Source organism: Rhinichthys klamathensis, unplaced genomic scaffold (assembly GCF_029890125.1).
Source record: "Rhinichthys klamathensis goyatoka isolate OS25496 unplaced genomic scaffold, OSU_Roscu_1.1 h1tg000228l_1, whole genome shotgun sequence".
Taxonomy (NCBI): Eukaryota; Metazoa; Chordata; class Actinopteri; order Cypriniformes; family Leuciscidae; genus Rhinichthys; species Rhinichthys klamathensis.
In genome coordinates this window covers 809,668-826,381 of record NW_026606752.1, presented here as the reverse complement: position 1 = coordinate 826,381, position 16,714 = coordinate 809,668, and the positions used below count along the sequence as shown (strand labels likewise).

The window sequence follows — 16,714 nt, the reverse complement described above, 5'->3', positions numbered from 1 at the left end:
TGAGTAGCAAACTCTGAAACCATATCATCAACTGTTCATTAATTGTGTGCTAGCACTAAAAGTATTTTCATCATTATATATATTTAAGGTACAAAATACATTATATTACAGTATGTAACCTTGCTCACTGTTCTGGTACTCATCATGCCATTTATGTGTTATGTGGATTGGTAAACAGTATACAGTATTATACAGTATAATGACAATTAGTGTAAGGCTATGCAAACTGAACTAGTCAAAAGACAAAATGAGTCTACCTCAATGCAAAATGTTTGAAGTTAGCAGGTTGTATGTGATGTGCATTCTGTTTATTTTATGATAAGACTGTCTAATAGCACCATCTACTGTTCTGTATGATGTATTGCTGACAAAAAGAAGATGAAAGTACAGAGGTGGAAAAAAATAAGCTGAAAAGTATAAAGATATGTTTATACAGTATTTACTTTGGTTATATGTAGTATAAAAATCTACAATTAATAAAACCACACTTCAAATTCTTGTTCACATTTTCTTTGTTAAGGTTTTAACATGTTTAAACGAGCATATTAGCTTTTCAGGTAACTAGTTGCGTTATAATGTCTCTTTAAAAAGATCGGTCATACAGTCACAAATATGAAAGAAAATACATGCATAACAATGGTCCCATCTGAATATCAGTGGTCATGATATATGCTACATTTGTCAAAGTAAAATGAGAATCATCAAAACATTCTTTCAAAATACTACGGCAGTATCTGTCCAACTCAGATTAATGGAGACAGATCCAAGGCTTTAAGGTCCCTAATATCAGCACAAGTAGTCGGAAGTAATTCCCAAATAGGGACATTTTATTGCTGTAATCTGTACTACTTCTTCTGACACAGCCTTTAGTGCAGTTTCAATAGGAGACCAAAATGTCTCACACATTTGAAACATAAGTGCTGATTTAACCAGTTGAATTCACCCTGGATCCTTTGACTAAAACAACTTACACACATTGACAGTCAAGCATGAAAATCACATAATACCACTTTTTGGCAACTCTATGTTTCTTTTAAGAGCCTATGGTGAAAAAAAAAATGTAAACCAGAAATAAAAGTTTGCACAGTATTAATATATCATGCACTGGACATTTTCAATCAAAAAATGAAAAAGAGCTACAAATGTGAGAAATATCAAATTGAAATACAAAAAAGCTCAGTTTCCGTTAATGGATTACATAAACATGCATCAGTGACTTTTCTTTTTCTATCATGTTACAAAACATTATACTGTAGAATTGACACAAGGACCCTAGCATTAATTTTAAATGCTAATTAAATAGTTAATGATCATCTTAATTTTCAAAAAAATGTCACAGAATTTTCACAAATCAGTGCTGGGCTGAATTTGAACATAAACCCAATGCTTATAACCCTAAAGCTACGGATCTACAACACAGGCACAATTTTTCTTATTCCCTTAATACTGATGGTTCCCAGGTTTGGCGGGCTGTGTCAGACACTCACTTCCAATGGGTGATTGTGATTTTGCCAAGTAAGACCTGTTCCCTTTGATACCCTATTCCTTTACCCATCATGCTCTGCAGCCATCATGTTCTATCTTTGCAACCTTCCAGCGGGTGGATTGATGTCCGTCTGTGCTATACATGGACATGTGCCTGTAAGAAGAGCTCATTGAAAACACATGTAAAGTGCTTTTAACCCACTAGTGTTCCAAAAATTGCATTTGTACAGATCTTCTCTATTACATTTTTTGAACCAGTGCAAGAACAGTGTATATGCAGTATAAAAGACACTCAGGAACATATTACAACAAAACAGACTCGCTCACTACTTCATAAATATTGTACGCGATACATTTAAGCCCTCAGCAGGAAATGTTTTAAGCCAGCCAGTGCTGTGTCTATATAGAATATTTTACAAAAACATATCAAAGCCAAACCATTTATATTTGATCCATTATCTTTTGACACAATCATCACGATTATCACCACACAACAAAGGAGACGTTTCCTATTGTGACTCTAGCACAGAGTGAACCATGTAAATCTCTCAAAACGGCATCATTCCTCTGTTCCATCTTGAATTTAAGGGCTTGGAAACACGAACCTTCTGGAGCCTGATGGTCCAGCTCTTTTGCAGGGGCTCATGTGATATGTTATACCAGCTGAGCTGCCGCAGAGACACAGCAAGTGAACGTATCCACGCGCTGCAAATGAGTTACAGCAGAGCACACTTAAAGATGCTGTGCTTTTTGGTGCGCTTCTCTGAAATCTTCACCGGCCCCCCACCATCTGCTTGACCACCATCATTCTAGGCAATAGAAAGACAGACACATTTTAATTTTGCTTTGTAAAACCTATAAAAAAAGAAATTAGGTTAATAATATCAGGGTTGTAAAAAGATTTATATAGTTAAAACAAGTAATCCTGAGACTTTTTGTACTTAATTGGTGAACTGATATCAAACTAGATGCAGTAATAAAATAATGGGCCTGTTTTTTTTACCCCATGATGTGGTTTGATTCATTGTAACAGTTATACATGTTTAAAATGATTTAAAGTCCCTCTGTAGTCAATAATTTTGTCCCTTAAAACTCATCTTTGATCACCAAAATTACATATTTAAGCGTTTTTTTCCTAGAAAAAAATCTTCATGGCTTAAAATAGCTTGAATGTAACTCGACACCCTTGTGTCATTTAGTATATGTGGTTCTATGAATATGCAAATTAGCCCCGCCTCCACTCACTCACACCAGTTAAGAGATTCACTCCTTGACAATCACTCATTGACCTGATTGGTTACAAGGTAGTTTGTGATGTCAGAAGCACCAGCGATTTCAAACCGCGTTTTTGAGACTGTTTGGTTCACTGCAATTTTAAGGAGAAATACTTGGCGATGGTGCTGACTTATGAATTTGATCATAGTTTGTCTTAAACCATATTAAAAACACCACATATGTATATACACAACATTAAAAACTTGATTTTCACCACAGGTGGACCACAGATTTAAATTTAAAAAAATTGAAGATAAATGATATGTAGTATTTTTTATTGCTGAACCGATAGAAAATTAAATGCAGTTAAAAAATAGAAGGTCTGTTTTTGGTAACACTTTACAATAAGCTTTTTAATTTGTAACATTAGTTAACTACATTAATTAACATGAACAATAAACAATACTTCTACAGCATTTATTAATCTTAGTTCATGTTCATTTCTACATTTAGTAATGCATTATTTAAAATCTAAATGTGTGTATGTTAACATTTGTTAATGCACTGTGACATTGTTTAACATTAACAAACAAGTTGTGTACTAGTACTAACATTAACAAAGATGAATGAATGCTTTAAAAATATATTGTCAGTTCATGTTAGCTAATGCATTAACTAATGTTAACAACTGAGACCTTATTGTAAAGTGTTACCGTTTTTTTTTACCCACAGTAGTGATTGTTTTAAAACGATTCATAGTAACAATGATTGATGTTTACAATTATTTGAAATATTTTTTGAATAACTATAAGACAATTAATCATAAATGAATGATATACAGTATAATGCATTTGTGTTTTGTCTTTGTTTTAGAAGATTTACAAAAAACACACCATTTTTCTGTTGAGTCGAGCCATAATGTCTCTGCCAAGGGTGAAAAAGGCCTCTTCGACATTTACACTGGTTTTTGCACTCGTTTCCAAAAACTTGATCCCGTAATCAATTGCCAACTGGAAAAAAAGGGGCAAAAATTACAACAGTTACTAACAAATATCCAGTATCACACAAACTAGCTCATTCCAAATAATACACCTATAAATAGGTAGTATTACAATAATGAATGAATATATATGTTTTATTAATTTTAAATGATTTCTTTTATCCATCTATTTGTGTGAAATACTGTAAAAGCGTATAAGACTTGAAAGATCTCACTTTCTCTCCTCTCTCTTTGGACACCTGTCTCCTGTCGTTCATGTCACATTTGTTTCCGAGGATCATCTTCTCTACGTCAGATGATGCATGCTGAAATGAGTGATTGAGAAGTTCAGCAGTCAAAAGAAATGTAATTCTCCAACAAATGTATCAAATACTTGAAAAATTATATTTGATATGAATTTACAGCATGGGTAACAAGCCTATTATACAATGCCCTCCAATTAATTAGACAGGCAGTGTCATTTTACTTTATCAATTGAACATATGTAATGTCAGTAACCTCTTCGATGTTGCGGATCCAGTTTTTAATGTTCTCAAATGACTTTTCGCTGGTGATGTCATATACCAACATAATGCCCTGAAAACAAAGCCAGCAGAAATATGAAACATCCATCTTCAGCAATCAAAACTTATGCGCGCGCACTGTTGACGTTGACAGCAGCGCGGATTGATAGAAATGGATAGAAAATAGTGCCGATTAAAACTGAGGTATGAATTTTGACCGGCGTGTTTTTTGTGTGGTAAATTAATCAAGCTTTGAAACGCAAATCATTTTTTCACGTAAAAACGCACAGTTTTGTGGCCCCGGAAAATAACCGGGAGTACTTTATTGAAAAACTTCCAGCGGCCAGAACTCTGACCAGGGAGGTGACAACAGAGTGGGTCAGTGTGTATGCACTATAGTGCTGGTAAGGATTGCATACAACTTCATGTCTTAAAAGGGCGAACTAACCCTTTAAGGTTAAACGGATTTGGCTTGCTGTTCGCAGAGGAGGGCCTCGAGAAAGCGGCCTTAACTTGAGCTTAGATATACCCCCCAGTGGGACTTTTAAGAACTTCACTTGGGTTCGGTGTTAAAAATGACAGTGTGAATGCTAAGCGAATTTGTGTGTCCATGCTGCTCTTTCGTTTTCCGGGATATATGCATTGGTTTCTATGGCAATGACTTGCGTTAGTAGGCATACGCCAAAAACAACAACAACCGCAACATGGAGGGTTTTGCAATGCAGATGCTGCCTTCTTTACAACATGAGTTTAACTAAAATCTGTAGCCTCCGCGCTGGACTACTTCGTCTTATGAGGCAGCGGCAGAAACGGCAGAGGCTTGTTTGTGCGGATTTATTCGATGCTGTCGTCTCCGCCGGTTTCAAAACATGCCTCCATTTTATTGTCATTTTCTGTTTTTCCGGCAATTTGTAACAACACAACATTGTTTCTGCAGCGACTTTCGGCAGTCTGACCTGTTTTAGATATTTGTACTGGAAATCAAGACAAAAGTACTGAGTAAGAAATAAAAAAAAATTGCAGTGTAGTGTCTTACCATAGCGCCTCTGTAATACGCCGTGGTGATCGTCCTAAATCTTTCCTGCCCCGCAGTGTCCCTGTAAAACAACCAGACAGTCACATGCAAATACGCATCCTCACCTCGTTCCTTCTGTCTTTTCGTTCCTTCTTCACCTCGCTCAACCTCAACACTTTACATTGGTTTGTTTCCTAAATTTTTATTTAAACATCCAGTAATAATCAATAATCAATAATTTATTGCCATGTCAACTAAGTTGATAGGAATTTATCTTGGTACAACTCTCAGACATAAATAACCAAAAAACAGACATCATAGTACACCAACAATGAACCCAACAATCCCCAGCAACCATAGGACATAGGACCAAAACCCTGCAGACATTAAAAAGGACAATACCCTATGGCAGAGAAAGTGCACAATGCATACAGTTAATGAGGTGCTGCTAGCCGTCAGTGCAAATTCAGATATCTGATAGCCAGAGGGAAAGTGCTGTCTCTAAAACGTGATGTAGAAGTTTTAATGCTCCTATATCTTCTTCCTGATGGGAGTAGTTTAAAGAGATGGTGAGCAGGATGAGAGTGGTCCGATATGATGTTTTTAGCCTTTCTGATAAAATGTGCAGATCGAGGGCACGGATGTCCATGACACTATTGTTTACACGTCTCATCCTTCATTAGTCTGCTGGACAGGGTGTGTGAGCATTATGACTATTAACAGGAAGAATAGCCACAGTGTGTGATGTAATTTCCTTCTTACTTATCAAGTACACTAAAGGACTATTATAATATCAGCACTTAGGGATCCCAAAAACCTTCGTATAGTGCCTAGATATTAACTAGCATATTGCTAGCTCATGAACTGGTTTATTTAACTGTTTTCTCTTTTGTTTAGACATATTTCCAGTAAAAAAAAAAAAAAAGAAGTTTGAAGGGCTTATCCAGTTTTAGAGCAGAAAAAGTGCAAATGTATGAGTGTTAGTGAAACCAAAAATAACAAACCATGATTAGCTACTTGCTATTAATCATAGGCAAGTTAGTTGTAATAAAAAGAAAGTACACTTCATTGTATTACTTGCAGATAATATAATATTAATTTAATAAAAGGCCACTTAAGTGTACATCCAAGGGTGTCTTTGTTTCCGCAGTGGTTTAAATTTTGATATTTTTAGGTCAAACCGTTCTTGTCTGTCAGTCATATAATGCAGGTCTATGGTCACCACCTCAAAGAGCATGCACAGAGAAGTCCAAATTAAACATGATTTAATGACTCGTAAATGTAAGTACACATTGATGGCCTAAGACACGAAACGAGCGGTTTGTGTGAGAAAACAAACAGTATTTATATCGTTTACCTCTTGTAACCACAGCCACGTCCAAGTGATCTGAGGGCGCGGGCGCTTCGGTCTGTGCAAGCGCCGGAAGTGATCTCTCGCGTGTGTACGTCACTCATTGTTTACACAGAACAGAGATTGTAGGTAAGACGGCTAATTAATATCGTACTAATTTGCGCTTATCAGGGATGTTTAAACCGTCGTAAAAGAAAACAATTACGTATGCTCGCGCGAACTCATCCGGGAGTGGTGAGTTTTCACTTCCGGCGCTTTCTGGCGCTTGCACAGACCGAAGCGCCCGCGCCCTCAGATCACTTGGACGTGGCTGTGGTTACAAGAGGTAAAAAAGATATAAATACTGTTCGTTTTCTCACACAAACCGCTCGTTTCGTGTCTTAGGCCATCAATGTGTACTTACATTTACGAGTCATTAAAGGTGCCATATGTAAAAATTGAGGTAAAAATATCCAACAAATGAGCTACACATATCAAAAGAATGAGAAGAAATAAATGCAATGATGTCATTAAAAAAATGACAAGTTATAGTGCTGCCGAGATATAAACCTGAATTAGCATGCTAAATTACTAGCCCCGGCCCGGCCGGTGTCATAATACCAGTTTCGGCCATGGGAGGCGGTATGCGGGCAACATACATAACCACCAGCCAAACTCCAATACACGAATAACTCGCACGGCTTGTGGGCGTACTTGAACCTGATGTCAATCGCGTCTATATGAGACCGGCCATTATAATTTAGTGTTGAGATGTTGTTCATTGAGTCTCTAATCTCTAAAAATCTCCAAATGAACTGCGGTCTTACGATCGTGTCAATTGATTTGATTAATATGCACGAGGGAGAGAGAGAGCAGGAGGACAGCGCTCGTGTTGTTTGAAGACGTGAGAGTGCGCGCGCGCGGCCGGGGCGCTCTCTCTCTCTCTCTGCTCGTTATGCGCCCTGTCAAGCGCAGCAGTCATTCTATTCTACATCACTCACCGATCAAAATAGGCTTTGGCGGGACAAAGCGGACGATTTGACGGTTTTAGAAGATTAACAACCCGAAACTAAAAAACAGACAAGAGTAGGCCAACTTTCTGGAGGTATACTGCCCCCATCTGGTATGGAATATGTGGATTTTGAATTGATTTTTTTTACACAAGGCACCTTTAATCATGTTTAATTTGGACTTCTCACCTGCATTATATGACTGACAGACAAGAACGGTTTGACCTAAAAATATCAAAATTGAAACTACTGCGGAAACAAAGACACCTACATCTTGGATGCCCTTGAGGTAAGCTAAAACATACCAAAAATTTATTTCAAAGTGAACTATCCCTTTAAGTACACTTATTTACTGTACACAATGTCGCATTCAAAGTTTTACTTTAAAGTACATTTTAAATCCTTCTGTTTTGCCTACTATGCTAAAGCACACATATATTTTAAATGTACAAAATTGCAATTACATCATTACAAATATGTAATTACAAATATATTTCAATACAAGTTTCAATAGAAATGACATTAAAATGTATTTTAGTACATTCAGCAGTACACTTTAACCATATTTCAAAGACAACAGGAGTAATTACGAAAATTACATATAAAGATGGACTTAAGTGGGCCGAATAAGAAGATTTAAGTTTAACTAAAATTAGCATTTAATAAAAACTATATAATACAATTTATTTAATTGCAAATGACATGCAGTTAAGAGTCTGAAAACATATTCAGTTCGCACTTAAGTATATTATTTTGAAGTATAGGCCTATATTTTTATAGCATAATTGTAATAAGTATTCATTTTAAAAGTGTGCTAAAGTGTACTTCTATTTTCACAAGTTGCATTGTCATTCTAGAGAGCATTTTATTGGACAAAAAATGTGAATATTTGTGTGCAAGATGAATAAAATGTTGGTATGTGCTTTTAGGAGTAGACTACAATAGCATAATGTCTCGAAGCTAACTGGTATAATGTTTAAAAGCAACACAACTCTAATTAAGTGTAGAATCTGTTCCCTATATTCAAAAGTCTGTTTAGGGTGTGAGTATCTCTTTAAACAAACTAAGAGTTTACACAGCTTTAAATATCTCTAAAGACGAAGTGTAAATGATGACATAACAGGATATAAGACACAACTTGGCACTGCATATTAATGACAAACGATATCTGCTCACCATATCTGCAGCTTGATTTTCTTGCCGTTCAGCTCGATAGTTCTGATTTTGAAATCAATTCCTGGCAACAGAGAAGAAGGGAAACATCGTCAGATCTTCAGTGACTGGCACCACATGGAATCAATGGTACAATCAATGTTACACTGCAGTGGTGAAGATATAATGAGCTATTTCCAGTTCCTGGGGTTAAACTGCTCCTCTTTCCTTTTTATTTTTGTCCTGCTGGTTAGTGGAAAATTGCTTGTTGCTTGTATCAGGCAACAAGTTGTGTACTTTGCAACAAACCTATAATTTTAGGTTGTTCTCTGAATCTCTGTGTATCTGACATCTTGAACCTATTGACGTTGTAGAAAGATGGTTTCCATTCATGAAATAAATCAAGATTTCTAAGCTTATTTATGAAACAAATTCAATAGAAATTCAAAAGATGCCTTACACTCAATATAACTAGAGGCTTTGTGATGTGATTTTCCTGTGGGAAAAATGTCTAATGCTACAACAATATAGTAGTTCAAGATCTGGGCTGGTAACTAAGAGGTTTATAAGAACAGTTCTTGTTTTACGCATAAAACCTCATTAAATTTAGTTTGATTTCTCTGACAATAAGATCTTCATCTTATGTCATTTTGGCATATATTTATCTTGTTAGATATGTATACTGGAAACAAGACCATATACTGACTAAAGGCCCATTCACCTTAAAAACCATTACTATGAAGCTAACTATAACAATTTTGCGTCGACATCAACGCAACGCACGATAACGTTCTGTTTATTATAAACACACGCAGCAGTTTTGTCATCTGACACTTTAAATGCTCGAGCTCTCTCGGGATGGATTCTGATTGGCTGTCAATGTTTTTATCGTTCATCAGCTGGAAAAGAATCGTGAAAGTGACTCCAACGCTATATCGTGGCGTTATTGTTGTAGTTCTGGTGTGGACTCTCCTATTCTTTTAAATAAAACAATTTTAAAAAATATTTCGTTATCATTATCATTACAGTTATCGTCCATGGTGTGAACGGTCCTTAAGAAATTAGTTTTTTTTGCAGTTTAGAGACCATAATATTATATTTGGAGACTTGGGTGTTGCTTTACACCCAGAACATCCAAACACCACTCCAACATTGTGGAGTTCATTGGCATTTCAATCAATGAAAATTTGAATATTGCATTTGCATTCAGTACTTTACCAGATGCTTAGCTACAGTTAAAATAAGGGACATGACAAGCAATTTATCAAGCAATCTAGTTAAGCAATATCACAACCCTGAGAGAAACACACACACACACACAGAGAGAGAGTCACAGGAAGTGGAGGTGGAGGTGGACAGCTCAGAGAAGTGTGGGGAAGTATGCAGAGTGGCCACAACTGGGGTCATGGACGTCCTGGCACAAGAAAGCAGATGCCAGTCAAACGCTCCACTGCATTGGCGGAAGAATGCTGAGATGGGCTGAGTGAATATCACGAGAACATGATGGGGATTCAAACAGTACAGCTCTCTGTTCACGGTCAAGTCTACTATGACCCCACACAAAGGAACCGTACTTTCCCCAGCACTCCGTCCTGACTTTGTCATCAAAATATTGTTTATGCAAAGTGGTCGTGATGATTTCTCACATCTTAAAAAAAAAAACTACTTTTTTCAGGGAAATAGCTGTTTTGACTCAGAGAATGTGCTGGTTTTGCAGATAAATGGGATGTAAATACAAATGAAGTCTGAAAGAAAGTCGAGGCTCAGAGAGCCCATTGCAAGACAGCATCGCAAACAAAGGCAGAGGGGGGCGGTGATGTTTTAATCAGATGGAAAAACTGACAAAGGAAATGACTAAACTCTCTGTGCAGGCAGACGAAAGACAACTGTGCAGCTTTCACACACACAATGCAAAAAGTATTTTGTCTAAAAAATCCTTAAAGCAAGATAAGTGTGCATGAGAAGTTAAATTGTATGAGAGATTAACACCTGTTTTCATTTTTTCTTTTTTTAAAACTTTTTTTCTTGTTTTAATCGTATATTAAACAAAATGTTATGAGGTTTATGCTGACAGGGAAAAACAATTATATAAAATCTATTTGAGAAAGGCTGATGAGGTTATTTAAGCATTTGCAATGCAAATTTCGCACTTATTCATCCTGTATGCATATGAATATTATTTTACAGCATCTTAGGTTTTCTGCATCAAGAGGAAGCATGTTCCTTGTTTGTCATCATATGGAAAACAGCATATGGTCATGGGTTTTAAACCTGAACAGTGAACACAACAGCAAAACATCTATAACAGCAACTTACTAAGTGGCTTGAACCCATTAGCATGAACACAAAATGTATAACTCAATAATACAGTTTATGTTTCTCTTGTGTAGACTCCTGTATGAACTTGTAAGGCCATTAGTGAGCAGGGTTTGACAGGTTAAAAGTAGATACAGCTGTGGTCAGCAAAATATGACTCTCACACCTTCACCGACAGCATTGTTTCCAGAGTGTATCTGTGGATCTGTATCAGATATAGATAGATTCTTCTATCCATCTACCTAACCTATCTATCTATTTATTAATCTATCTATCTGATTATTTACCTACATATTTTATTAGTTGATACTAATTTTTAATACTGATTTGTATAGAAATAAAACACATACCAGTAATACCGGTACATTTAAATTATATAACTTATTAAAATAAAAACAATTTATTATATATATATATATATATATATATATATATATATATATATATATATATATTAAACAAAACATTATGAGAAATATATATTTTAATTTGTCTACATAAGCTATGTAATCAAAGGCCTATGCATGTCTAAAATCTAGATGTTTTAAACATAATCATATAATTAACTGAAAAAACACATGTGCTTTTCAAACCTACTTTATCAATGCAAATGAAACTAGAAACTTAATTATTACAGTTTTACTGTATCTGAACACTATTGTCCTGCATATAACGGGACACCGTCCAATACCTTCTACCCAGATCACCGGTGAACTGACCGATTGTGGAGATGAAGGTGGTGTTAAACGCGTCCTCGCTGAATCTGAACAGCAGACATGTCTTTCCAACTCCACTGTCTCCAATTAGCAAGAGTTTGAAAAGGTAATCGTAAGTCTTCGCCATTTACCAAGCCAGTATTTCCTTAATGAATGACAGTGCACAGTTTCCCTTGTTCATGGCATTGACACAAAAATCATACGGTCTCGAGCGAGGGCGGGGCCTCGTTGTGTGACGTCAGCGCGACGACACGTACGCGATTGGTCAATGTAGTTTCTAGGAGGACATTTTTTTCCTTTTAGGATCACAGTGACACGGTAGGCTACCCTAGGAGCCCATAGACATAATTATGTCTATGTAGGAGCCCCCCAGATACATCACCTGTGGTTATAGAGAAAGCAATGCATTTATAACAAAAAATAATTAATCTATTGTGTGGCTTGTTAACACATTTTTTAAAATTTCATACCGATATTACTAAGTGTAAGAAGGATTTTTGTTGTCTTTAGAAAGTCTTTGCACATCAAGTTTCAGAATAAAAAATATATATCATCGTTTTTTCCAAGTCCAGTTAGGCTAATGGTTTCGTTTTGAAAAATATCTATCTATCTATCTATCTATCTATCTATCTATCTATCTATCTATCTATCTATCTATCTATCTATCTATCTATATATCTATCTATCTATCTATCTATCATATTGGTTGTGATGTGCTGGAACAGTGGATATCTCCCAGATGTCCTTAGAGATGCCAACATCATCACCATCTATAAAAACAAGGGGGGCCGTACAGACTGTAACAACTTCAGAGGAATATCTCTGCTCAGTCTTGCTGGCAAGATATTTGCTCGCACTATTCTACCACGTCTACAAATCCTTGCTGACCGTATCCTCCCTGAAACCCAGTGTGGGTTTCGTGCTGGCCGCTCCATAGCAGACATGGTTTTCTGTGTCCGTCAACTACAGGAAAAGTGTATAGAACAGCATAAACCTCTGTTCTTGGTGTTTGTAGACTTGACCAAGGCCTTTGACTACGTTAGTCGATCTGGACTTTTCCTCATTTTACAAAGACTTGGCTGCCCTCCAAAGTTACTGAAGGTGATCACTGAGTTTCATGAGGGCATGAAGGCAACTGTACAGTCTGAAGGCACTCGCTCTGACGAGTTCCAGATAAGGTGTGGGGTAAAGCAGGGATGTGTCCTTGCTCCTACCCTCTTCGGAATATTCTTCTCTGCCCTACTACGCCGTGCCTTCCCTGATGACTCGGGTATCCTTCTACATACCCGCAGCTCAGGAAAACTGTTCAATCTGGCCAGACTGCGGGCGAAGACTAAAGTGCGCCATATTCTGGTACGTGAGCTGCTTTATGCTGATGATGCTGCCTTTGTTGCCCACTCAGAGGCAGATCTACAACTACTCTGCTCATCTTTTGCTGCTGCATGTCTAGAGTTTGGTTTGCAGATTAGTCTTAAAAAGACAGTTATTCTTGCCCAACCTGCAACCCTAAACCCTACAGTATACATTAACAACACATGTCTATCTGTGGTAGACAAATTCACCTACCTGGGTTCCACCGTATCAAACAACAATAACCTTGACGCAGAGCTTGACATGCGCATTGGGAAGGCATCATCAATGTTTGGAAAATTGAGCAAGCGTGTCTGGCACAACAAGAACCTCTCAATGCTCCTCAAAGTCCGTGTGTACCATGCATGTGTATTGAGCACCTTACTATATGCAAGTGAGACATGGACAACATACAGGAGGCACGAACATCGCCTCAACGCCTTCCATTTTCGCTGCCTTCGTTCCATACTGGGTGTATGCTGGAAGGATCATGTGCCAAACTCTGTCATACTTGAGAGAACTGGTTCCAGTGACCTGTACACCATCCTTAGTGAACGCCACCTCCGTTGGACTGGGCATATATATCGAATGAATGACACTCGCCTTCCAAAAATCTTTCTTTATGGCGAGCTGGCAAATGCCCCCCGCAAACATGGTCGCCCCCATCTACGTTTTAAAGACGTCATTAAGAGGGATCTTCAGGCTTTCTCCATCAACCTGGACAACTGGGAGGCAATTGCAAATGACAGAACCAAATGGCGCACAGCAATTAACAACGGCCGCAGGGACTCTCAGGAGGCCTACAAGTCATTTCTGGAAGAGAGACGCTCAAAACGGGAAGCAGTTTGTCGTACTCGACATGAACGGCCATAGATATCTATCTATCTATCTATCTATCTATCTATCTATCTATCTATCTATCTATCTATCTATCTATCTATCTATCTATCTATCTATCTATCCATCCATCCATCCATCCATCCATCCATCCATCCATCCATCCATCCATCCCAGTCTATGATCTATCCTAAGAAGATGTCCCTCCCTGGTCGTATTGTTAGGGTTAGAAAAACCCAGGTCTGAAAAACCTAAATTCTGCCATTTAACAGCCACTAGGGGGCGTAGACTACCAGATTAAAGAGATTGTACAGATAGATTAAATAGTAGATGTACGTCTACTCAACGTTCGTATACGCTTCAATCAAAGAAGAGTAAAGAAGAACAAGTTAACTAAATCAAACAATGAAATGTGTTTTGTAGTGGAGGAAGCTGCTAAGAATAAAGGAAGGAAATGCATCTTAGGAGCTCTGAGAAATGTCAGGGTTGCCAGTACGGGAAATATCACCCAGAGGGTCTATTTGTTTTATTTTATTGCAATTGGAAATCATACAGCTTTATCATTTTTAGATAGATAGATAGATAGATAGATAGATAGATAGATAGATAGATAGATAGATAGATAGATAGATAGATAGATAGATAGATAGATAGATAGATAGATAGATAGATAGTTAGATAGATAGAATCTGATACAGATCCACAGATATACTCTGGAAATAGATAGATGGACGGACGGACGGACAGACAGACAGACAGATAGACAGGTAAGGTCCTTCACGCTGAGTCCGAAATTTAACCCCTAACGGATACAAACGCATACGAAAATTGCGGACTCAGTGTTCAAGAACCTTTAGACAGATAGATGGTTTTACAGGGACCAATGTATAAAGGAGTGTTTTATTGTTGAGCATGCCTGGGCATGTCTGATCAGATTTACTTTATGAAGCTGCGCGTGGCAACCCTGCAGTTACCCGAGCGAGGAGGAAAGCAGCAGACACACACACACGCGCGCGCACACGAATGCGAAAATCAGCAGCTCCCGACAATGCCAGTAAGTGGATTTGCTCAGCTAGACAACGAATCTTGCATTTGACAGTTGTTAATATAGATTATATCGTCTGCCGTTTTAATATTAATCCAGCTGTTGATTATTTTAACCGTGCGATAAACATGGGAAAGTTTTTGATCTCACATGGCGCTGGTTCAGATAAGGCCTAATGTTTCACTTTGCACGAGGAACATTTCAACTGTTACATACCACCGAGCAAAACGATAGATTGAATCAGATTGATGTTTCATTTGTGTTTTTAAAAGTAAGTCATTATAGTTTTCAGACTGACAAAGAGGGAAGTGATCAATATGGCTGTTGAACAATGTTGTTTTTGTGTGCAGAAGCATGAAAGAAGCATGCTTAAAATAGATTGCAGATTTTCTAATTAAGAGATTAAAATAACTGTCATATTGTTTAAGGAAATTTATATAGTAACATTATGTGTGTGTGTGTTTATGTATAAGTGTGTGTGTGTGTGTGTGTGTGTGTGTGTGTGTGTGTGTGTGTGTATAAGTGTGTGTGTGTGTGTGTGTGTGTGTGTGTGTGTGTGTGTAGTGTCCAAAAGTAAAGAAAAACGAGAAACTCACAAGAAAAAAAGGCATGCATTGACTACATCATAATCAGTTATTAATATTTTATTGGTTCTCTGTTGTTGTTTTTTTGCCTGTTTATAATTTCTCTGTATGATAGTCTGGCCAAAAATCATGACAACACAATTTGGCATGTTTCACAGCGTTATCACAAATAAAACAACTGACTCGAGCACAACTACGCAATATGCTTAAACAACCTTTAACACATTTTTAATATTAATAATGTTTGAATAAAGGGTGAAGATGTCAAATGTCCTAGGCCGGACATTACTTTTGGCCACTACTGTGTGTGTGTGTGTAATATATATATATATATATATATATATATATATATATATATATATATATATATATATATATATATATATTTATTCATTTATTCTTATTGTAACAGCTGGCCAAAGATCTACTCAACCCGTCCTTTGATTTTGAACGAAGGCAGCATAAGAAGAAAAGGCTTGTGCAGAGTCCCAACTCATACTTCATGGATGTAAAATGTCCAGGTTTGAGATCTATAGAAGAAACTTTGTTTGCCTTATGTGTAATATTTCACTTGTAGAAAATGTAATCTTTTCTGCTTATTTCCACGTAGGTTGTTATAAGATCACAACTGTGTTTAGTCATGCACAGACAGTTGTGTTGTGTGTTGGGTGTTCAACCGTTCTCTGCCAGCCAACAGGAGGAAAAGCTAGGCTGACTGAGGGTGTGTATTTATCTACTGTATGATTGTAATATGTCCAGAGTTACTGTTGATTTTGTATTTTTGCATCAGAAGTTACTGCATATAATGTTATCTATCTGGTGATACAGTGTCTCATATTGCAATATGATATGAAGCTACATTTCTTTTTCCAAATAGGTTGCTCTTTCAGAAGAAAGCAACACTGAGAAGGATGAAAAAGGAATGATGCTTTGAATACAAAGAAATTGTGCAACTTCTTAATGCCTTACTTTTTCATTGATTACAATGAATGAACTTTAAATGTGATTATAATTGGTGCATGGCAGGTTCTTTCTACCATGTTATCGGTTCAGTGGTTCTAAATAAAGATTCTTCTGCATGACACAACTGCATCCTGAAATTTAATTGTGTGTGATGTTTTACGTTTAATTTCTCATCTTGTGCAATAATCAGCAT

General features: G+C 37.0%; 2 protein-coding genes across 2 annotated transcripts; one reads left to right on the top strand and one right to left on the bottom strand.

The window, feature by feature from the left end:
* Positions 1–423: 423 nt before the first annotated feature.
* LOC130099316 (ras-related protein Rab-8B-like) lies at positions 424–11,971 on the bottom strand. The gene is made up of 7 exons (XM_056264932.1): positions 11,746–11,971; positions 8,735–8,795; positions 5,240–5,300; positions 4,199–4,276; positions 3,916–4,005; positions 3,594–3,710; positions 424–2,294 (listed from the first exon to the last, which is right to left on the bottom strand). Exons 1-7 carry the CDS (start codon positions 11,867–11,869, stop codon positions 2,202–2,204), a joined length of 624 nt encoding a protein of 207 aa, XP_056120907.1. The 5' UTR covers positions 11,870–11,971; the 3' UTR covers positions 424–2,201.
* Positions 11,972–14,830: 2,859 nt separating this feature from the next.
* rps27l (ribosomal protein S27 like) lies at positions 14,831–16,645 on the top strand. Its single transcript, XM_056265037.1, has 4 exons — positions 14,831–14,983; positions 15,971–16,079; positions 16,169–16,279; positions 16,436–16,645. The coding sequence occupies exons 1-4, from the start codon at positions 14,852–14,854 to the stop codon at positions 16,462–16,464; spliced, it is 381 nt and encodes a 126-aa protein (XP_056121012.1). The 5' UTR covers positions 14,831–14,851; the 3' UTR covers positions 16,465–16,645.
* The last annotated feature ends 69 nt before the right edge of the window (positions 16,646–16,714 follow it).

Bases quoted from the DNA above. Each gene is read 5' to 3' on its own strand.
- LOC130099316 (XM_056264932.1), bottom strand. From the start codon at position 11,869: ATGGCGAAGACTTACGATTACCTTTTCAAACTCTTGCTAATTGGAGAC. The intron at 4,277-5,239 runs GTAAGACACTAC...CTTTGTTTTCAG, and splicing joins CGTATTACAGAGGCGCTATG to GGCATTATGTTGGTATATGA. The intron at 2,295-3,593 runs GTGTGTTTTTTG...TCTATTGCCTAG, and splicing joins CTCGACTCAACAGAAAAATG to AATGATGGTGGTCAAGCAGA.
- rps27l (XM_056265037.1), top strand. From the start codon at position 14,852: ATGTCTGATCAGATTTACTTTATGAAGCTGCGCGTGGCAACCCTGCAG. The intron at 16,080-16,168 runs GTTTGAGATCTA...ATTTCCACGTAG, and splicing joins CATGGATGTAAAATGTCCAG to GTTGTTATAAGATCACAACT. The intron at 16,280-16,435 runs GTGTGTATTTAT...TTTTCCAAATAG, and splicing joins AAAAGCTAGGCTGACTGAGG to GTTGCTCTTTCAGAAGAAAG.